The sequence below is a fragment of the Lagopus muta genome, chromosome 8 (genome assembly GCF_023343835.1).
Source record: "Lagopus muta isolate bLagMut1 chromosome 8, bLagMut1 primary, whole genome shotgun sequence".
NCBI lineage: Eukaryota > Metazoa > Chordata > Aves > Galliformes > Phasianidae > Lagopus > Lagopus muta.
The window spans coordinates 29,447,122-29,469,842 of NC_064440.1; the positions used below are offsets into that span (position 1 = coordinate 29,447,122).

The window sequence follows — 22,721 nt, forward strand, 5'->3', positions numbered from 1 at the left end:
TCTCAGATGGTTTTGAACCAGCTTCCTTTTAGTCTACAAGTTAAATCTTAAATATCAGTACACTGTCAATGCCAGCCCTGTTAACACAGATATATGGATCAGACTCAGGTAGGCCAGGGAGCAGGTTCCTGTTTACTCATAAAGACAACTGTTTGTGCAACTGCAGTCACATGCATGTCAAGGAACAATATGGACTGCAACAAGATCCCATGACTGTTGATCACTTAGATAACATCAAGGCTGAAAATCCTTACTAGAACTGCAGCTATGTGGGCCATCAGCGTCCTGAAGTGATATCTCCTGGCCACCATCTGCTGCTTCTTATTCTGAGTTAGCTCAGTTCAAGTAGCAAACTCAGCCAAGCTGTTAGACATCATAACACTAAGGGGGAGGCAAAGCATCATTCCAAGGAATCACATATCTATATGCTGATATAACAGAAAAAGACAGGAAACACTAAGCAAACTGTCTCTGATGAATTCTTGCTGAGGAAAACAAATGCAGCACTGGTATAACCAGTATGACAGTATGCAGGACACTAACAAGAAATCTATATTGCTTCCTAACCCTTATGATATGACTTAGGGGTGGGGAAAGACAGCACACACAAACCAGACTGTTTCAAAAACAAGTTCCCAGTGGCTGCCAGAACAGTTTAAAGACCTTGCAGTGATATTTATTAAAACTTTCACAGATGCAGGCAAATCACAACACAGCAGTCCAGTCACTCACCTCTGATACGCTACAAATTGATCCCAGCGCTTCCCCACGGAAACCATATGTTGTCAACCTTTCAAGATCTTCAGAAGAGTTTATTTTTGAGGTGTAGTGTTTAACTGCCATAACAGGAACATCAGCAACCTTGATGCCATTGCCATTGTCTCTTACTTCTATTTTGTCAAACCCATAATTCTCCTAATATAAAAAAAAACAACAGTAACTCATTGCTAAAGTAATGCATTAAGGCACAAACAAAGGAACTGCAAGCAATGCTTCTCTTTCAATATTTCAGTATATGTGATTACTTGTCATTTCAATAAACATCTGCATAAGCAAATAAATCTCCAACAACCCAGGCAATTAGGAGATCAGATAAAGATGAACTTCAGATTCTCCAACATCTCAAACTCAGACACAGCAAACAAATGCTTCCTTCCAGCAACACTACAACCCGCACACAGAAATGACATCCAAAAAAGAAAAAAAATCACAAGCAGGAGGAGAAAGTGAGCAGAACTGCAGGATCACTAAGTCAACTTCTTTCCCAGAAGCCATGTGTGGCTCTTTGAAAAGATTATGATCTACCATCCAGAAAAGCGTGCTGTAGCGTGTGGTACGTTGTGGCAATCATATCACTGGTTTGCTTACAAAAAATGTCTCAACTGAGGGGTTCCCATGTTTCCATAGCCCACTGATGCTGTGCAGAGCACACAGTGGGCCATCTCAAAGGATGACTGATTAAACAAACTCGCCATGTTGCTCCACCTGGACACAGCCTGGAGGCAGTTGAGGAAAACGTAATGTACTTACAGGTTACTTCTCAAAGAAAAATGAATGCAATGCAAAACAAACTACAGAGAATATGTGTGTTCGCACACAGTCTGTGCTACAAGACATCAAAAGCTTCTGAGGTAGGCTGACAACTGTAACATTTAATTGATATGTACTACAAATGTGGAGATGTTTTCCATTCCATGTTAATCAATGGTGCTATGTTCAGATTACGTTCAGATTGAAAAACAATGTTTTTGCTAATATTTGAACCAACTTCCTGCTGGAAAACAACATGGAAACCATAGTATACCCAAACTGGGCATAAAATCATGTCAAGACATAGAAAAAGAAAATCTCCTACTCTGCTGCAGTATGCTACAATGCACGGTTTCTGCATTTTACTTCAGATGACTGTGTTCCAATTTAATTTTTGCAACCATGCCATTTGTCTGCTTTGGAAAAAAGAGTGAGCAGATTTATCGTCTTCAACTTGAATCAAAATGTTACTGAACAAATTCCCATTTCAATCCCAATATTATTCACTTATACTCAGGTACATTTTCTTTAAATATTACAGTGTTAAAACTTTGAATTCTGTAACACCACTCTCATGCTAAATGGCCTAAATACCACATGATGCTGTAAGATCTTTAAGTTACTCTTTAAGTTACTCTTTTCTCTCTTACTTTAAGTTAAGAGATCACTGCTGCCAAGACATGCAACTCCCTGTTCTTTTAATCACAGCTTCATGGTCCCATCTCTGCTACCCATTAGAACTCACGGAATCACACAACCGTAAAATCATTTGAGTTGGAAGGGACCCTTCAAGGTCATCTGGTCCAACTGCCCTGCAATGAAAAGGGACATTTGCACTAGATTGGGTTGCTCAGAGACTGGTTCAGCCTGGCCTTGAATGCCTTCAGGGACGGGGCATCCACCACCTCTCTGGGCAGCCTGTTCCATTGCTCCACCGCAACTCTCTGCAAATCAATTCAGATCAATTCAGCTTGATAAAATGGCACAAACAATCCACTTTTCTCACTGGTCTTCAGCATTAGCAAGATGAACAGATCGTGAAAGGCAGAAAGGCCTAGCAATGCCAAGCATGTCATTTCAGGTCTTCACTTTTCAGGCAGCCAGATGGATCAGCTGTTGAGTGAAACTTTTCATCCTGAGCTAAACTTCCTCTGAGAGGGATGTAAGAATTAAAGCTTCCACTTTCTGCACTGGGAAAGAGAAGCAGAAATAACTGTCTGCCTTTTACAACAGCCACTTCAGTAACATTAACAAACCTGTAGCTGAGATCCCTACTTCCTAATTCTGCTCTAAATAACAACAAAGGCTGTTGCTCATCTACTCTATTAAATTAGAACATGCAGGTATAAATCAGACTTTAAAGATTATTCTCATGAATTCCTGTTGTCAGAGCTCAGTCGGGGAAATTGATAAGACTGATGCCTGTGCAGTCTCTGCACTCCTAGTAAAGAGGAGCAGGTTCCAGCATACTTCCACCCAAACCCAGGACATCTCATCAAGAATAAAAGTATGATTCCATATGCTTACTGCACAGTCATGCTACTGAGGTAGCTGACCCTGCTGCTAACAAAGCAGGTTCCAGGGTGTTTATCTTTCTAATAGCCACGCAGTGGAGGTTCAAATTAACAAATAGATATCACGTAATGCCCTGGCCACAGTTCAATTTTTAATCAAATGACTGGGTTTATATTGTAATGGAAGCAATATCACATTATCTAAAGCTATACTACAAGCTCACATGTTTCCCTGTCTTGTGTAAAAGCTGGCTGACACATCAGGCAGAGACACTCAACAACATCACCCATCGGAGTTTGGTTAATCAAGTTAGCAAGGATACAAACCTGTCCAGACTTCAACCTGTACCTTGCCACTACAATGGCTTCTGAGGAATACCTCACCTGCAGGTCAACTCCTGTATGCCTGTCTCCTGACTTACCAGGGAACTGATTTTGGACTATTTTTGTTTGAGGTTAAAACAGATACTTATAAAGAACACTAAGTTCTCTCACACCACAGCAATGTGGTGAAAAATACACTGGCAGAGGAACAACTTTCCCAGCCCCTCCTTTCATACACGAGTGCACAAGAAGGAGAGGGGCCTTACCAGCCTAATGTCAATAGTTGTGGCACAGGCATCCAAGGAGTTTTCTATCAGCTCCTTCACCACGTTGACAACTGATGTAATCACTTGAGAACTCGAAAGCAGACGAACAGTTTCTGCTGACAGCTGCTTCATAGTGGAATTAGAGAAGCTGCATAGAAAGATACAAGAAATGGAATGGAAAAGACACATTACAAATATACACTTCTAAATATGTGAAACATAACATTAAGGCTGAAAGGCAATGTTGTAAACACTCATTTGGACAGTGCTTCCTCTGCAGCCAATGGCAGTTTGACTTGTAGAAGGAACAGTATACCAAAGTCCAGAATAGAAAATACTTTCTGAAGCACACTAAACTTCTACCCTCCAAAAAGTTCAAGAATTCAGAGATACACTGAGCAAAACAGCAAAACAATATTACCCCACATTTAGCCATTCCTCTAAACTACTGTGACAAGCGGTTATGCTCTTGTGATTGTAACAGAAAAGACAGACTGCGTGGTAACCCACAGTACTAACCAGAAACATCTTCAGGCAGTGTATCTATCTGTACCATGTCTAATTCTAGCAGTGATGACAAAATCTAAGGATTTTGAATCTTCACTATTTTTTCCCAAACTCCTGCCATTATTTTTTCCCTGCTTTTGAAATTTCTGAGCTCAGCTCTGCTGTGTTCTGCATACAGTTCTCAGCAGCCAAAAATTCAAGAAACAGAAGAAAAGAAGCCCTCTTTCTGTGGGGCTGGGGAAGAAGGTGGGGATAGTACAATGAGAAAAGGATGCATTAGCTGGCATTGTGACCTCTTGGCAATGAGGAAAAAAAGCCAAATCTTCCGCATTGTAACCTTACCTTTCTTACCAGACTTACTGCATGCCCTCAGGCAGGTCACTTTATTCCTGTGTATTCCACATGAAAATAAAGATGCCCCATATTATAATAAGACAATAGAGATGCTCTTCTCAATGGAAACACTTACAAAGGGCCACAAAATTCCAGCTGTGTTATACATAGTAATACTGTCATGAAAATGGTAAGTGGATCTGCAAATTTTTGCAGGTATTAAACATTAAGTACATACATAGGCCTAATTAACCAATCTCCAACTGAAGTCTTTGGTGATCCTTGTAGTATGACACAAAGAACTCAACCACAGTTTTTCACACATATGAGAAAGGTGGCAGAAAGAGCACGACCAGCTCTTTGCATCTCAAGAACGGTTTGAGCACTATACCACCCTGACCTTCAAGGAATACCTCCCTTTTGTACCCAGCAGCCCCCTAGTGCAAGACATGGAAGGCCAATGTTTGTACTGAAAGGCAAACAAAGCCCACAACATGGGGCTCCTGTTGCATCCGTTCAAGCAACCTAGTGGAGGACAGTCTGACTGGTCCTCTGACTGCACAACCAGCATCCAGCCTGAGGCTATGAGCACGTGGGGAGGAATGGAGCAGACCCAGCCAGGATAGCAGGAAGGTGTGCAGGCAGGGCACTGCAGCCAGCCCCCAGAGCAGGACTATCCTGCAGGGTCTGTGCTGCTGGCACAGCAAGCACACAGCACTTCTCTGCCTGGAGAGCCTTCTCAGAAGCACAACAACACCGCAGATCACAGAGCCAAACGCTCTATGAGCTGTTCGCGATGCAGGGCTTAGAGGGAGGAAGCGGCTCTGAGCCCGTTCCCGGTCCCAAACCTCGCCGTCAGCGGGCGTGAGTAGCACACATCCACGCCCGCTGCCTCTCGGGTACCACTTCTGGGGCTCGTCGTATCGGAAACAGGAAAATAAACATAGAAATATGCACGTGCGAGCTCGGAACGCCCGCAGCATGAGGGCAAGATGGGGTGACGAATCTCCAGGTTTGTCCGGCTGCAGGCTGCGTTCCGACAGGCAGAGCTCACTACGCTCGCGCTCATTTTCATCTGCCCGTGTTAGAAAAGAGGCAAACCCCCGCCGCATCCCCAGCCCGCGCCCTGCCCCACACAGAGGCCCTTCCCGCCAGCACCGCGCTCCGCCCCGCGGCTGCAGGCCCGGGCCTAGGCCCAGCGGCAAGGAGGCGGCAGCGCCCGCGCTCCGAGAAGCGCCCTTCTCTTCTTCCTTCTTCTCCTCCTCCTCCGCCTTCCCCCATCCGCGGCCCACAGCCCGCCCTGCCCCGCCGCGCCCCTCCCGGCCCCGCAGCCCCCCGTACCTGCGCGTCCCGCTGCCCCGTGGGCGGCGCGGCCCGGCCCGGCCCGGCCCCTCCCCGCGCGGAGCCCTGCCCACGGGGCGGCCGCCCGGCACTACCTGCTGCCGCGCTTCTCATCCTCGGCGGCCGCGGTCGGAGGACGGGCGGCGGAGTTCCCGCAGCGCCGGAAAGGTGGGGAGGCGCCCGGGACGGGCGGGATGGACGCGGGCCGTCGGCTGCGCGCGGCCGGTGGCGGCGGGCGGGAGCCGGGGGCCGGGGCCGTACTTCTGCGCTCGCGGGGGCGGCGGGGCGGCGAGCCGGGGCCGTCCGTGTCGCGGTGCTCCCGACCTGCGGGATCGGAGGTCGGGTTTTGGCTGTGCGCTGTCGGCGTGTGAGAGCGGGACGCCGGGTTTGCTGCGGGCCTTCGTCCAGAGAGCCCGACTTGCGGGACGTGGAATGACAGAACGGCTGGGTTGGAAGGGAGCTCGCAGCCCGACCGGCCCCAGGCTTTGGGCACCCCCACGGACGGGGCACCGCAGCAAGCCGGGCTGTTCTGTCACGCTGTGTCTAAAAGTCCGCGGTGAGGTGAGAGGACAGGCTGTGAGATGCTTTCTGCTCGTGCCCCGTTTGGCGCGGCCGCATCGCCTCACGCCTTCTCACCTTTCTGCCGATTCCACGCACATCACGTAGCAGCACACGCTTCCTACCCTGCGGCTGGAGCCTGCAGCCCTGCAAAGCAGCTGTGCTGTGGCAGTCCTGGGTGTGCAGGTGTGTTTGGACGCAGAGATATGTTTGTAGGGGCCTTGAATGAGACCGTCTGGTGGAAGTAGAGAAGTTGGTTCCAATTTCTTAAGCCAAAATACAGCTGCGTTTCTGGCAGTAGGAAAGAAAACACAGGAATGCAGTAGATGAAGAACATGTCCAGCTGATTAACTGAGAGATGCTGAGGAAAAAATAGGTTCATCATATCAAAATACAATACTGACTAACTATGAAATGCTTTGCAACAAAGGGAGATTATAATTGGCATCGCCACAGTTCAATTTCAGGCTCCTCTCGTCTGTTTTCATGTTACCAACTACTGTTAATACATGTTTTACACGCACAATACACACATCATAGTGCATTAATCTGTGGTGTTACAGATATGACGGTGCTCTGCAATACTGAATAAATACTAGAAACAAACTTACTTAACAAAAAAATAAGCCAATTATTTTTGCTAGTTAATGTTCCTGTCAACTGATTCAGGAGGCAGTTAACAATTCTCCATCGCAGTCCGTAAACGTTTATAGTCATAAAATGACTATGTTGAAATGACTATTTATGTTTCATGAAATGAAGCAAACTTTTTTCTAGTACTTAATACAAATTGTAGTTCACCAGGCTGATCTCCTAAAGAAAATTGCGGTTAGAAATTGCCTTGTGTGTGTTTGCGTACGTCTGTCAAGTGGAAACCTTCTGAGCCTTTGGCTATCATCAGATAAAAACAGCAGGGTAAGAGTTCCAAAACCTGCAGGGGATGGAAATCTGAGATCTGATCTCATGCTACGAAAAAAGTAGGAATAAATTCAGTCTTCCTAGCAACAGGTTGCCAGGCAGGCAGTATATGCAAAATTCCCAAATAGCCTTAACGTGAGTGAGATGAGGGAAAACTGTTTGATGAGAACTGGGAAAGAACAGTTGACATCAGTGGCAGAAGAAAGGAACTGAAGGGATAAAAGTTACAAAGATTGGTGTCCTTGCTGGTTTACACCTTGCCCTTGTGACAGCACAGTTCACTAATCCCACATCATCCCTGTTGTAGCAGACCTGGTGGTGTTTGCATTTGCTTGGTTGTTTCTTTGTGAACAAACAGCCCCAACAGCCCTTTTGTCTTGATTTCTTTGTAAGTCGTACTTCACTTGAAGCTCTTGAGGTGTGCCTTAGCGTTCATTCCAGACCTACTTCTTTAAACCAGCCTCTTTCCTAGTTTGGAGCTGCGTGTATTAGATACCTCTACAACACAGTAGTCTCATTTTAGGAACAGTTCTGTTCTGTAGGGTAAAAATGAATGTCGGAGTTGCCCACAGCGAGGTGAATCCAAACACGCGGGTGATGAGCAGCCGTGGGATGTGGCTGACGTACACGCTTGGAATCGGCCTGCTTCACATCGTCCTGCTCAGCATTCCTTTCTTTAGTGTCCCTGTCGCATGGACTTTAACAAATGTGATTCACAACCTGGTGAGTACCCGCTCTTGTTGAAAGAGTTGTTCACAAATGCTTAATTTTAAAAGCAGGCGAAAAGAGGAATAGCTGGGCTGTGTGGATACTGAAACCAAAAACGCCTGTATGTGGCTTAGCTGCTGTTGAATGGGTTGGCTCATTTGGGGAGGAGGAGTGATAGAGGATCGCTTTGGATTTAAACATAAGGGCTTTGAGATATTTCTTATTCATTAATCCACTGAATGTAATATATAAAAAGAGTATTATCTGTTAATGTTTCTGTATAAACCTGGTTGTATCTCAACATGTTTGATTTCAGTGCTTTAGATGATACTTTTCCTTAGACAAAAGCATTTGTGTTCATTTTCTTGCTTCGATTTCTAGTCAAACCAGACAAATTTTAGCTGACTGACTTCAGTGCAGAACTCTGTCCTATGCACGACATGGAAAAAAACCATAACACCGTATTTGGGAAGATCTCGATCACATTGGGTCAACCTGAAACCATTTCTTATTTAGTGGGTTGTGATATGAATTATGACTTTAGCTTCCAGAGGCTTTTGCTTACAGAAGATCTTGAAAATCTCTCTCTCACTTCTCCCCATGGTGCTATTCACGTAGGTTGCTATAATGACAGCAGGGATGATAGCATGCACTTGCCAAGTTGTTTTCTAGTGGAATGCAGAAGATAGATTTAAACTGCGCTTTGGGTATTGAAGCATTTAAATGACACTTTTTGTTTAAAATTATGTGTTTATCTTTGAATGTAGAAAACTTTTAGCTGACATTAAGAGCAATTTTAGGGTTTAGGTTGGGTTCTTTCTGCACGTATCAGTGCAAAATGAAATGTGGAGTAAGCATTTGGATGTCCTGAAAGTGCCTTTGTTGTTATTAAAATTGAGGTGCTGGCAAAAGCATGAATCAGATAATTAATTAAGCAAAATAATGCTCCAGTAGACCTCCAGACAAGAGGCTGTTTCAAAAACAGATGCTTGGTCAGCTTTCACCTCCTTCATAAGACTTCAGCAAAGCGAGATTTTGTTTCTGGATAAAGCTTTCCATCTCTGTGCATGAGAAGTGAATGCACCTGGAAGAATGCTGAACTCTTTGATATTTTCTGGTAGAGACTCTTGCTTGGAGTTGGCAGATAAAAGACAAATGATTGTTAAAATCGGAAGCTTTGCTCATTTGTTGAAACTGGGCTCTCCTATCTGGAATTGACAGCTGCTACTTCATCTTTCAGAACAGCCTAGCCATGGCATCTTTCCATCAGACAGTAACAAAGAAACCAACACGGTTAAGGAGAGGGACAGATGGTATTCTGTAGGTTGCTGGTATTCAGCTTCCAAGCATCTGAAGCTAGTGGGAAGTTGAGGAAGCTTTCGGAAGTTCTTGTAATATTGCCAGTATTCACCAGCTGTAGATTTCTACTTTGTGCAAACTCTGCCTCATAACTCAATTTCAGGCTGTGCTAGGAAAGCAGTAACATAAATCATCAGCCCAGAACTTGCTACAGTGCTTGTGTAAATTCTGTTGGCTTCATGTGATCTTTGCCATCTAATGTAGACGAGGAAGCATTGCGTTGTGCCTCACATAGACTTTGGCTTTAATGCCAAATGTGCCACTGACTGTAACTTCAAGCAAAGCACTTCTTGGCTCTTCTTTGCTTTGCTATAATTTGTTATTTCAGGTTAGCAGCTCTTTTAGATAATTCATTTACTCTTTTTTCTTTGTTTTGTTTGTTTGTCTGTTTTGCAATGCATTGAACAATGTAGCAATTACATAATAGCTAAAAGTACCAATGTACTCATTTATTTTCCTCCAGGGAACGTATGTCTTCTTGCATTCAGTAAAGGGGACTCCTTTTGAAACACCTGATCAGGGGAAAGCGAGGCTCCTGACACACTGGGAACAACTGGATTATGGAGTACAATTTACATCTTCAAGAAAATTCTTCACAATCTCTCCTATAATTCTGTGAGTTCTAAACTATATCATGAATGAAGTGAGTCACAAAACCATGGCTTCAAAAGCCTCCATTAAATGAGTTGCAATTTACTTTTCTTTTTTTTTGCTTGTATCTAGGGAGTACTTATTTACAGGCCGCATAGACAACAATCTTCCTGCAGTTTTCAACACTAATTCAAAGTACTGGAGTTGAAGTTTGTAAATGGTTATTAATGGAATGGGTTTTAAATATCAGAAACCTTGTGAGAAAACCTATCAACTCTTGAAGTTCTTTAGAAGAAGACTGTGAAGTCGTAAATATTGAAAAGCTAAGCTAATTGTCTGTTAGTGCATGTCCATTACTTTGCAGTAATTGCTAACCGTTCTGTAACTTGTCATTTGCGAGGAATGCGGCAGTCCTCACGAAGGGGATCCAGGCTATTACAGATTGCCTTCTGTTTACACTAGTTATGTAAATAGACTGATTGGAAATTCTGCACCACCTGATTCTGTTGACAAAAGTATGGTTGTGTAACAGAGAGAAATCTGATACGTATTTAATATCCAGTTCTAAAAAATCATTCTGTTTTTCCTAAAAGGAAGTTGTCTGCTTGCTTGGCAGGGCTGAGGGGTGAGAGACACAGTATTCTGCATAGGAAGTTGTCTTACGTCGGAAAGAAATGGGAATAAAAACGTGCAACTGCTCAAAAAAAAAATCCTCTTTCTTCAAAGATAGTTTCCTGTAGGAATGCTGTATTACAGCACTTGCACACAACTCTTCACACACCTAAGAAGCTGAATAAATGTTTCCTGTTTGCTGTAGGGAAAACAACACACTGCTGTGACATTTCTGTAGAGTTGTTTTTTTAGCACTTTGAGGAGTATTGGAAGAAGATACTTAGTCTATAATACTGTTGTATAACATCCTAGAACCTAAGATGAGGTATTTAATACAAGAACACATCCATGGTTAATGGGTAAAATTAAGCTGATCACTGTAGCATCTTTTTCCAGCCATGCTTTGTTGGTGTGTTTGTGGATAAGGCTGTCAGCAATTAAGCTTGCTCCCTTTTCTCCTGCAGGTACTTCCTGGCGAGTTTCTACACAAAGTATGATCCGACACACTTTATCTTCAACACCACCTCTCTTCTGACAGTGCTTATCCCCAAGCTGCCACAATTGCACGGTGTTCGAATCTTTGGCATCAATAAATACTAGACAGAAGGTGTGATGCTGACTGATCCTGACACAGACTCCGCTTCTTGGGCAAAGGAAACGAATAATCTGCTGTTATCTAATTGTATTCAATGAGAGATGCATTTACATCTGAGATACAATTACTACTTCCTTGCAGCACTGTCTGGGGCGAAAGTTGAGTTTCTAAGATGCCTTCAAATACCGAAATGTGGATAGGAAACTTATAGATGGAAGATTTCCTGAAGTTGAAGGCAGGCCCAGCTCTACAGTGTGATCAGCACTACAAGTAGATGTAGGTCTGGCTGAGGCAGGTAAGGGAGGTGTGAATAACTGCTGAAATGGGGAGTGATGTTTCACCAGCGCCAGGCAGCCGTGACGCAAATGGTAACTTACTGTATAAATCCAGCAGCCTCCATTCAAAGGACCGGCAACACTTTGTAGATAGGTGAAAGTAGCTGGTTCCTGCTCTGTGGATTGTAAACGGGTGTGTTTGTTACTGCATTATGCAAGATTGTCTCAGTAAATACCGTGACAGTTGGTAAAAAGGGATGGTATGATTCATGCCTTATCTGTCCTTGTCATTTTTGTCACAGAGACTGGAGAAAGTCCATAACTGTTGGCTCAGGGATTGCTACGTGCACTCGATAGCTCAGTTTAGGTATGCTTTTGCAAGCTGCCACTGTTGTGTTTATTTCAGTTTGCTAACAGAACATTGACTTTTCTATCTGTAATTGGGACTTGCTGAGCCCTGCACCAAGGAGAAGCAGCTACACCATAGAACAAGTGAGAGGAATAAGAGAAATTCTGCACAGATAATAGGTCAGAACAGAAGCGGTGCTAGCAGCAGGTGAAGAGACAGATGACACGGCCGGACCTCGTACAGTTTGCAAAAAAACACGGGAAGGACTTGCACGGAGACCTGCGGGAACGGCAGCGGTGCGTGACCCACGTGAGCTGCCCTGGCGGCGGACGGTAGGAGGTGCAGAGCTCCTGTGCCTGCGTGCCTGCCTGCCCCACGGCTGCCGGACACGGGCAGCTCGGAGCCGGCGGAAGGCTCGCTTTGTCTGCTGGTTGCTGGGAGGGGAGAGAAGGAAAAATGTTTGTTTTCCTGCCGGGATAATTTACCAACGTGTGATGAAGATGCTGTTCAAAAAGCGCGACTTTTCTGATTTATTGGAAGTAAATAACTCCTTCTTTGTGCAATGAAGCCTGAGCTGGCTCCTTTTTACTGACATCCCTTACACGGCTTACCTCAGCGCTCTACAGCGTTTGTGTAAAACACCCCCCGGTTGCACGGGTGGCGGTGACGCGGGTGGCGGAGGGGAGCCGTGCTGCCGGCAGGGGGCGCGCTACCTTCCGGCACAAAGATGGCGGCGCCGCCACGGAACCGCGCAGCGTCACTTCCGGGATCTGCCCCGCCCCGTGATGGCGGCCGGGAACGGCGGGAAGGTTGCGGTTAGGGCTGCCAAATTGCCTCGGGCTGAGCCCGCCCACGTCGTAGCTGTTAGTGCGCCGTGCACAGTTTGTAGACTCTTAAAAACAGGCTGTGGGCAGCGAAATAGCACGAGGAACACTCGAAGGTAAAGCTCATCGCTGGCAGGAATCGGGCTACGGAGGCAGCGACGCGAGGCTGCTCGGATCGCGGTGCGAAGCGTTCCCTTCCTCGGGGCTGCGGTAGGCGGGGCAGATCCCGAAGGCATCGTCCTCAGGTAAAGCACAGCCACGGGTCCCCGCCTCCTCCAACAACAACGCCAGTTCTTGTTAAGCTCTTAAAAACCGCGGGGTATTCCAGAATAATTCGTAGACTCGCTCAGGTTGGAAAACACCTTAAAGATCAGCGAGTCCAACCACGTCCTTACCATAGCACCCTAGCTCTTACAACCCTCTGCTAAACCACGTCCCCGAGCACCGCATCCAAACGGTTTTCAAGCACATCCAGGGATGTTGACTCAACCTGGTGTATTCTATTTATAATCAGCTAATTCACTTGAGTTCTGTAACAGTACGTACTTGGAAACCCCTCTGTGACGATCAGTTGTACAGCTCCTTTCCAGACATCACCACGAGACCAACTGCTGCCAATGAGCAGCGCGGCCACGCGCCTCCTGCAGCCTGCGAGGCACGGCTCGGCTGCGTGGCTGAGCAGCAGCTCCACGCGCTGTGCGAGGCCCCCGAGACTTGTGCTGGGCATCGAAACCAGCTGCGATGACACGGGTGCGGCGGTGCTGGACGAGGCGGGCAGGGTGCTGGGAGAAGCGCTGCAGAGCCAAAAGGAGGTGCACCTGAAGTAAGTGTATACAGCTCATAGCATCCTTCTTATGCAGCCGTGGTTGTGGCTGCAGGTGCTCAGTAGTGACACCGCTGTTATCTGTGATAGCTTCAGTATGAAAGCATCTCAGGAAAATTGATGTGAAGAGGGTATCACACAATCACAAAAGTCCTCTAAGTCCAGCCCTCAGCCCACTGTGCTCACTAACCCTGTCCCTCAGTGCCACATCCACCCTTTCCATGAACACCTCCAGGGACAGTGACCCCACCACCTCCCAGCACAGCCTGTGCTCCTCACCACTCCTGCCAAGAAGCATTTCCTAATATCCAATCTGCACCACTCCTGGCACAACTTAAGGCCATCATCTCTCATACAAAGACCTTCTTTCTTTGTCTCCAGCTCACTCCGCAAGGCTGTGGAAAGAAATGTTGTGCATTTATTAAGTTTCATCTTCTTGTGCTAATTTCTTTCCACAAAAGTACACAAATTCTTCATCAATTTTGGTTAAACATTACAGTGGCACTACTAAAACCACAAAATATTTTCAGTTAGGTGAAAATTAATCAGACTTAGGCATTATTTGATAAGTACATCAACTGGAAAGTGGAAGGCTGTGTTCAGTTTCAGCCATTGCTTTGGAATGGCATAGAGGTAGATTTAAGAGGAACACATGCCAAGCAAGGGAAAGTTGGATTCTTTCCTTATGGCCCAGTGATAATTATGCTCCATTCAGTACACAGATGTAGTTCATGTCATTTAGACTAAACAAGGCATTTGAAAACATGCTAAAAAAAAAAAAAAAAAAAAGACTGGGTGGAGCAAGTTTACAAGATGTTGAAAAAGCTATTGTTGTGATTGTGTTATGAAATGCTAACATATTACAATTACTTGTTTCTAACTAGAGCAGGTGGAATAATTCCTCATGTAGCACAACAGCTTCACAGAGAAAACATCCAGCAAGTAGTAAAGGAAGCGCTTAGTGCCAGCGGAGTTTCTGTAGATGAACTTGCTGCTATTGCAACTACAGTGAAACCAGGACTTGCGCTGAGCCTGGAGGTGGGACTGCAGTACAGCTTACAGCTGGTGGACAGGTACCAGAAGCCTTTCATACCCATTCATCACATGGAGGCTCACGCACTTACCATCAGACTGACAGAGCAAGTGGAATTTCCCTTCTTAGTTCTTTTACTCTCCGGAGGTCACTGCATCTTGGCAGTAGCACGAGGAGTTTCAGATTTCCTTCTGCTTGGACAGACCATAGATATAGCACCAGGTGACATGCTGGATAAGGTAATATTTCAACGCACATGTGAATCTACTTGTTTTCCTTCTATTGCAGTTAAGCTACTTAAGCACAGTCTTAGCATTAGCCTGAGTACAGCAGTATAACGTGACAGGAGCTTTACATTATGTTTTCTTTTGTCTGTTTCGAAATACCATAAATTTAAGACGCAAGAGGCTATTAGACATCTATGCTCCTTGGTAGTACCAGCACTAACTAGCTAATTAATTGTATTTTTAGCAAATAGATAACATAACCAAAGCTGGTAATGGAAGGTTTGATGAGAACCGCTATACAAATGAGTTGTATTAACTTGATAAGATCAATAGTAGTATTTTAAAGGATACTGCCAAACCTAAAACAATACACATTAAAACATTTGCTACTAGTTGTTCTGTAGTTATTTGTTCTTTTAATAGTTTGAAAAGCCCGATTTGGCTTTGACAGTCTATACTGCTTGGGTTACTGAGTGCATTCTATAAAATCAGGCACTTCCAATTTTGTTTTCCAACAACCATATTTTTTAAACAAATTATATTTGTGCTCATGCATTGAAAGAGGAGGGCTGGAATGGGAAATGGCTCAAAGTTGAAAACAACTTCGCTCTCCTTTACCTAGTAATACAGTATGAGAGTCTGAGGTCTAATCAACATTTCCTGCAAAATCTGCTGGTCCTGCTTCTCAACTTGTTCTGGAATTGCATTTCTCATTGCTGTAGCAAAAAACAAACAACTGTATGCTGATTGCATAAAATGATGCAGAGAACTACATTAAGTCCTCCTGTAACTATTTTCTCTATTTTCTCCTTAGGTAGCAAGAAGGCTCTCTTTAATAAAGCACCCAGAGTGCCACGGCATGGCTGGGGGGAAGGCAATAGAGCACCTAGCTCAAACTGGAGACTGGCAAAGGTACACATTCAGACTTCCCATGCAGCAGTATCGTAACTGTCATTTTTCTTTTTCTGGACTTCAGAGCCTTGTCAACAAATCCATTATTCAGAAAGAAAAAGAAGAAGGTATTTTTAAAGTCAGATACAACCCATGTACTTCATGAGCTATACACAGGAAAACCCATCTAATCATACATTTTTGTAGGTATTCAAGAGGGTGAACTCCTGTCCTGTGTTAAGGACATTGCTGCAGCTGTACAGCATGTAGTGGCTGCTCATATTATCCAGCGGACACACCGAGCCATGCTTTTCTGCTTAAAAAATAGCATTTTACCACCAAAAACTGCAACTCTGGTGGGTACACATCATTTTTGTATCATTTTGCATGTTGCTTTTCATATTTAAATGCAATGTCATTCAGGATGCAGATTTCCCTGTACTTTTCCCCTGTGACAGAACTAATCATACTGACATAACACAGATGTCAGTATGTATGAAACTTAGCTAGAATACAAGGATTAAAGTAATATTGATTTCAGGTATTTCTATGACATCTTTCATAGTTAGGGTTTAAGCTAGAAGGGGATTTTCACACCAACTAACCTGACCTTTTCTAACAGCTCATGTCAGACAGTCTAATCTAGGGCAGCCCAGTACTTCATAGCTGTTCTATTTATAGCATGCTTTCACTCAGGAATAGTTTTTAGCCATAATACACTCACATTCTTTTCTGATAGGTTTCAGTCTTCAAAAATGGCTTTAGCTTGAAAAAACTTTTTTTTTTTTTTATTGCAGTCTTCAAAACTTTACCTGATGTATTTGTTTTTTAGATAGGATGCTAATTTAGTTTCACCTAGGAGGTCTTTCTTTTGAGTTAATACCTTCTTTCTTTTTTTTCCCCTACTTAAAACTGCTGTTAGGTCGTATCAGGAGGGGTTGCAAGTAATCAGTATATCAGAAAAGGCCTGCAAACTCTGGCAAGTGCAAATGGTTTTGCTTTTCTGTCTCCTCCTCCAAGACTGTGCACTGATAATGGTGTTATGATTGCGTGGTAAGGGCTGGTTTTCTTTGTGTGTTACTGTAACATTCTTTAAAAATCATCAGAATTGGGCATTTCTGTATATGGTGACTAAGCCATATGCTTATATATTCAGAGAGTTATGACACTTACACATAATTGCTTTCTTGCTTAGGAATGGCATTGAAAGGTTGCACGCAGGATGTGGTGTTTTGTACAGTACTGATGGCATCCGCTATGAACCAAAGTAAGTGACTCAGTTCATTCAGTCTTTGTCTTCATTAATTCACTGTACTCAGTGAAAGTGGAAGCACAGACTAGCACAGAGTGACAAGGAATGTCTCTAGAGGGCATATAAGCTTCAAAAGTTACCATCACTTCCTTTTCTATGTAGCTGTTAAGTACATGTCATCCTCTTCCAGTACTCCAGGGAAGCTTATTAATAGGAGGGAGAGCAGCTTTTTACATGATCTGCTAGCGATGGGATAAGGGGGAATAGCTTTAAACTAAAAGAGGTAGAATTTAGATTAGATGTTAGGTGAAAATTCTTCACTCAAAGAGGTGGTGAGTCACTGGACTAGTTCCCACAGAGGCTGTGAATGCCCCATCTCTGGAGGTGTTCGATGCCAGATTGGACTGGGCCCTGGGCAGCCTGATCTGGTGCTCAATTTAGTGGTTGGCAATCCTGCTCACAGCAGAAGGTTGGAACTGCATGCTCTTTGAGGTCCCTTCCAACACAAACCATTCAATGATTCTATTATCTTCAGCATTTAAGTTTGTTTTGAGTCAGAGATTTGAATCACCATACATCATAAAGTTTTATGTATTCACTGTTACTGTGGTAGCGTGGAAAGCAGGAGCAAGCTAAATAGTACGCTCTCCCTAGCTTCTTAGTTGTTGCAGTCATAAACTTAAATGCTTTGAGTCAAACTGTGTTTTCATAATCATAGAATGGTTTGGATTGGAAGAGACCTTTAAGATCATCTGGTTCCAACTCCCCTCCTACAGGCAAGGGCACCTCCCTCTGGACCAGGTTGCTCACAGCCCCATCCAGTCTGGCCTTGAATGCTTCCAGGGAGGGAGCATCCACAGCCTCTCTGGGCAATCTGTTCCTGTCTCTCATCACTTTCACAGTGAAGAAAGTCTTCCTAATAGCTGGCCTAAATCTACCCCTCTTTCAGTTTAAAGCCAACTCTTCCTGTCACTACCTGCCCTTACAAGAAGTCCCTCCCCAGCATTCCTGTAGGCCCCCTTCAGGTACTGGAAGGCTGCTGTAAGGTCTTCCCAGAGCCTTCTGCAGGCTGAAGAGCCCCAGAGGGACAGCCCTCTGATCATCAGATGATTTTACATTAAAAATTCACGTGTGACAATTTTTTAATAGCTTGTTAAATATGGCTTGTTTTCGGGATTCGAGTAGACCCTGGGCTTAGGACTGACCAAAATGCCAGGTATTGTTTTGAATTGTCAGTGTGTTACAAGTACCAGCTGGTCTTAAGCTCTTGTTATCCAGTTTGTGCCTTTTCCAGGGCCATGAAAACACACAACTGGAGGGTTTCAGGATGTAAGTTTTACCATTTTCACATCAGAAATGGTAAAATATTGTTTTCAAAAAAGAATGCTTTTATATATACATAAAAATATAACTCAATGAATAAAATACAAAAGTTATCTCTGCTGTAACTATATATACCATACAATTATCAGAGAAAAATACCTGGCAATCTCTGATGTGTCTTGCATTCATTACTGGAATGTACAATTATTTATCAGCTCAAATCAGAACCTGAATAACATCCCCAAAAGATAGCTGTGAAGTCACAGACCTTCGTGAGTTAGGAACAGCTGAAAATGTAGACAACTCCCCATTCTAGAGATGTTTTTGGGCACAGGCTCAGAGCATTTTCACAGTCTTACGAGTGAGCAATTTGTGAAAATGCTGCCCAATCCTCAGCATTTGGGAATTGGGCAGCATTTACTAAACATACTATTGGGAATTTCCCAGTTTGATGGTACACAAGGTCTGTGAATCTGCACATCTGAGTACAGGGTACAGTCATGCTACCACAGCAATAGCACTACTTACCTTTTAACATACGGGTCACTTGATTTTCTAGAGCTCCCCTTGGAATTGATATTTCAAGAAGAGTTGAAGAGGATTCCATTAAAGTGCCAAGACTAAAGAAGACTAAAGAAGATACAATGGTCAGCATGTGAAGCACAGAAGTAATACAATAAATGCAGCTAAAACTTGTTCACTGCAACAGCACTGAGACAGTTTTCATGTACTGATTTTATGTGGCTTACAAGTGTTGAAGTAACACCCACCAGAGAAATAAAAACATCCCCACGTGGTAGCTGTGCCAATACAACTGAGTTTCAACAGCACCTACTTTTCTCTGCTAGTGAAAGAAGATAATTCCTACTCACTAGAATTAAGATCTGGGGTTAAATCACTAGCACTAATTAATTTATTTTTTTTAAAGTAAAAAGAATAACAGTTTAGTGTAGGTAAGAGGACAAACAAGCTGTTAAGATGCAAACTCCGGGTTTTGATGCTCGTGTTATTTCACCTTGCCTTTTGACAATCTGTGCTAGATGATTTCATTACTCATCACATAGGTTTTAACTGGAATAAATACAGCACTAAGCCTGTTTATATATAAACCAATTTTATAAAAACATCTCTTGAATAGAAGCTTCCTTTCTATACATGTTCTTCAGAGTGCATTAATATTTAACTTACATAAAGCACCTGTGTAAGTACAGTATGCAGTACCACAAATGAGGCTGCCATGTTTGTCTGTCTTGTTGAAATTCATTGACAAAATTCTGGTTTATTTTTCCATCTCTGCTGAAGTTATTCATTAGGTGGGTAACTGCTTTGTTCCTGCATACTACTTACAGCAGATTGTGAGCAGTCTGGAAGCTCCACTCAGTGGCTGGGGCTGTACAAACATAGAAGAAATACAGTTCTTATGCTTACTTAAAATGTATTTTCTTAGCAAGTAACCATTTCATCAAAACAAAATGTATTATTTAAGTTCATACAAGTTTTTGGTACTTTAGCAACAAGATTCAAAAAACAGACAAAATTAAGATTGATAAAGAGATGTACACAGAGTTGATGAAAGTATAATCAAGAGAAGAGACAGAAAGCATCCACAGAAGTCAGAACAAATGCAAGAAAATAGGCCTCCAATACTAGCTGATAAGAAAAAGCAGAAGTCTTTATTATAATGGTAATTCAGCATCACTTGCTCAGAACCACATCTCTCCAGGAGGTGGAGTAACAGCCGTAGATAATGCTTCAACCCAACTTTAACTTGTAAAACCTTAATCGTCTTTCTGCATCAGAGCAAGTCTTAGTTTTTTTATTTTACTTCTTCATACCATGGATACTTAACTATTGAATAATTCCATCAACCTGTATGGTGATGACGTCAAGTGCTTTCTTGAATCTCTCCACAAGCAGACTAATGGAAAAAGCTGTATGGGCAACCAGCACACCAGGAATTCTGTATCACAATACCCTGTAAATACCTTTCTGAAGAGCCATTTCTGGTAGCGTGGAGATTATCTTCTTGAACTTGGGCCTAGAAGCCATGCATCTGTTGTGGCTGGACCATAACAGCAGTTATGCCTTTGGAGCCTTCTGCAAACATACTAGACTGCTAGATACTTTTTTTAAATTCAAAAGACATCTAACGCCAGATGAACCAAATGTAGTTGTGCTCTAGGCCACTTAAAAGACATTTTTGCTAATCAAGTAACAAATTCATGTAGATATTCAAGAAATATTAATTTTAATATCTGCAACTTTATATAATATTCATTTTATAATGTTATTGCTCCTAAACTGAAATTGTTACTTTCTAAATTATTTGGAGGCTGAATTGTAAGACCATCAGAATAAACAAAACTCTTCCTCTTACAATACATCCTGCAAATCGCTGTTCCAATTAAAAGTGAAGACAGATGCATGCTTAACTGCAGCCTGGATGTTATAATAAGGGACAGTTACTCTTAATCACAAATTAGTTTCTCACGTTTACAAGGAATAAGTAATATCTTTCTTATTGCAAATGTTTGCCTGCATTCAAGTACATGCACTACCACATCACTATTTCTAGTATAGAGGATGCATCTCACATTGGAAGAAATAGAGAATGAGCAATGCATGATTTGCTGGCAATTGCACAAGCCTTAGCCATGTTTTGGGAACAGAAATTGAAGCTGAAGAACGATAGACATACTAAAAACAACAGAACATACAGAAATGTTAAGTCCAGCCATCTATTCTTTCACAATAGAGGTAAGGATAGTGAGTGGAACAAGTTCCTCATTCACTGGCTGTTAGGAAGTAATGCTAGTAATGCTCTGCACACAGTTCATCATCTCAAATAAGCTCATAGGGCAGCTGACCTGCAGATACCTTGCAGCCCTGCACTGCTAGCATGTACACAAACAGGAATGCCTTGTCTTCACCCCATGCTAACCTTCAGGATATCGTTACAATGCATGGAACATCATCAGTTTATGTCACCTCATGAGTCATTCTGCTTTTAAAGTTAAACAAATCAAGTAAACACAAAATCCATCATTAGGTTTTATCTTTGTTAAATGTTTGAATTGTACAGTTGTTAATGCAACAATCAAGTTGCTGTCTTTGCATCTGCGTGCCTCACACTTCCACTACATACTGAGTCCTGATGAAAATTAGTCCAACTTTTATATCCATGTATGCTGACAAGTGCTGTGCTATTTGACATCTACACAGCTGAAAGGTTTAGCCAGCAAATTCCACCAGCCATCTCTCAAAAGTCCAACAGGTTTCTTAACCTTAGAAGGGCATACCTGAATCCACCAATGCTTGCAGCGATGCTGTCAGGGAACGTACTCGTTTTTCAGCTGGCCCAGCAGTTCAGTGGGAAGCTCTGTGAGGTAGCAGTTTGTCTCTGCTTAAAGCCAGCCAACTAGGGGACATGGTGAAGTTGTGCTGCTTGCTGTTGTCACAGCAAAGGCACAAGCGTTTTCCTGCACTGCCACGTTTGACCACTAGGTTGCCTCATCAGCTCATTCAGCTCCATGTAACACTTTTGTCAGGCCTGAGTATCCCTCAAGAATATTCTGCAGTATTTAAAATGCAATATTTCGAGATGCTATTAACAACAAGAACAGAATATTATTTAACCAAAAAGTTACAGCACTATTTGCAAGTAACCACTACATTTCCTAAGGACAAGATAAAAACACAAGCATTACTGCAGGTTCCCCTGGTATGTAGTCTTTTTTTTTTTTCCCCTTACAGAAACAAACATTTGGCCAAGAAACTGCAAATCATAGTGATAACCATACTTTAAGGAGTAATGATGAATTTATTGTTTATAAGTAATAGGTTAAACTGAAAGCAAAAATGCTAAAACCAAATTGCATGGTGTCAAGTAATAGCACAACAGTGACAGCAGAGCAGCAAGATCCCAGGCTGCAGCGAGCAAGGATTTGCTCAAACCCAACAGCAACACACAAAGAAATAAGGGAAAGAAGCTGCTTACCTTCAGAAGGTCTCAGGTACGCACGGACCTCCAGCAAGATGCCATCACCTCCACTGCCAGCCCTTAAATGAGCTCTGGGAAGGGGTGGATCCTGGCCCCACTCTTCCTTTCGCTCAGATACATTGCATGATACATTGCATGCACCTGAGCTCCCCAAGTCTGCCCTGCCTTCCCACCAGATGCTCCATCACTGTTTCAGGTCATGGCTTGACAACTACACATAGTTTCCTAAGGCTAATACCTCGAAAACCAAAAGGTTAAGTGTGATGCATAGGGGGCAGTGGCCCAGGACCCTCAGCTCTCAGTGGCTCTAGCAATCCAGGTCAGCTCTACACCGCATTCTCCCTTCTAAAACCATAACCTGACAGAGTGGAGGATTCAGTAGGCACTTAGCTGAGGAAGGGGGAGAAGAAATGCCAATCTCTGGCTATCCTCTGCTCTACAGAGACCAGCATTCCCTTCTCCCCTAAGGACGCATTCATAATGTGTCTACGACAAGTATGTACTATGTGTATTGTTCTGTTGACTGTAATAATACCCAAATGTGTAAAACAAACAAACTAAGCCAAAC

General features: G+C 43.3%; 3 protein-coding genes across 5 annotated transcripts in view; 2 read left to right on the plus strand and 1 right to left on the minus strand.

Moving 5' to 3' along the window:
- Window positions 1-5,879, minus strand: part of PMS1 (PMS1 homolog 1, mismatch repair system component) — a 43,087-nt gene extending 37,208 nt beyond the window's left edge. The window contains exons 1-3 of one of the 2 annotated variants that reach the window (XM_048952618.1): window positions 5,816-5,879; window positions 3,635-3,782; window positions 733-915 (exon numbers count right to left, since the gene is read on the minus strand). In XM_048952618.1, coding sequence (XP_048808575.1) covers window positions 733-915; window positions 3,635-3,766 — 315 coding nt within the window. In that variant the 5' untranslated portion in view covers window positions 3,767-3,782; window positions 5,816-5,879. Of the gene's footprint in view, window positions 1-732; window positions 916-3,634; window positions 3,783-5,431; window positions 5,456-5,815 lie in introns of those variants that run through there. The other variant, XM_048952617.1, reaches the window with a different exon arrangement.
- On the plus strand, window positions 5,879-12,437 carry ORMDL1 (ORMDL sphingolipid biosynthesis regulator 1). Of its 2 annotated transcripts, none has more exons than XM_048952621.1 (4): window positions 5,879-5,983; window positions 7,821-8,014; window positions 9,822-9,973; window positions 11,026-12,437. In XM_048952621.1, the coding sequence occupies exons 2-4, from the start codon at window positions 7,841-7,843 to the stop codon at window positions 11,159-11,161; spliced, it is 462 nt and encodes a 153-aa protein (XP_048808578.1). In that variant the 5' UTR covers window positions 5,879-5,983; window positions 7,821-7,840; the 3' UTR covers window positions 11,162-12,437. The 2 variants fall into 2 exon arrangements, with proteins under 2 accessions (XP_048808578.1, XP_048808579.1); XM_048952622.1 differs by having other exon boundaries at window positions 5,893-5,983; window positions 7,834-8,014.
- A 111-nt stretch (window positions 12,438-12,548) lies between these two features.
- Window positions 12,549-22,617, plus strand: OSGEPL1 (O-sialoglycoprotein endopeptidase like 1). Its single transcript, XM_048952620.1, has 8 exons — window positions 12,549-12,849; window positions 13,184-13,427; window positions 14,312-14,699; window positions 15,502-15,706; window positions 15,786-15,934; window positions 16,501-16,631; window positions 16,774-16,845; window positions 18,713-22,617. The coding sequence occupies exons 2-8, from the start codon at window positions 13,222-13,224 to the stop codon at window positions 18,810-18,812; spliced, it is 1,251 nt and encodes a 416-aa protein (XP_048808577.1). The 5' UTR covers window positions 12,549-12,849; window positions 13,184-13,221; the 3' UTR covers window positions 18,813-22,617.
- Window positions 22,618-22,721: the final 104 nt, after the last annotated feature.

Bases quoted from the DNA above. Each gene is read 5' to 3' on its own strand.
- OSGEPL1 (XM_048952620.1), top strand. From the start codon at position 13,222: ATGAGCAGCGCGGCCACGCGCCTCCTGCAGCCTGCGAGGCACGGCTCG. The intron at 14,700-15,501 runs GTAATATTTCAA...TTTTCTCCTTAG, and splicing joins CAGGTGACATGCTGGATAAG to GTAGCAAGAAGGCTCTCTTT. The intron at 16,846-18,712 runs GTAAGTGACTCA...TTGATTTTCTAG, and splicing joins GGCATCCGCTATGAACCAAA to AGCTCCCCTTGGAATTGATA.
- ORMDL1 (XM_048952621.1), top strand. From the start codon at position 7,841: ATGAATGTCGGAGTTGCCCACAGCGAGGTGAATCCAAACACGCGGGTG. The intron at 8,015-9,821 runs GTGAGTACCCGC...ATTTTCCTCCAG, and splicing joins CAAATGTGATTCACAACCTG to GGAACGTATGTCTTCTTGCA. The intron at 9,974-11,025 runs GTGAGTTCTAAA...TTTCTCCTGCAG, and splicing joins ACAATCTCTCCTATAATTCT to GTACTTCCTGGCGAGTTTCT.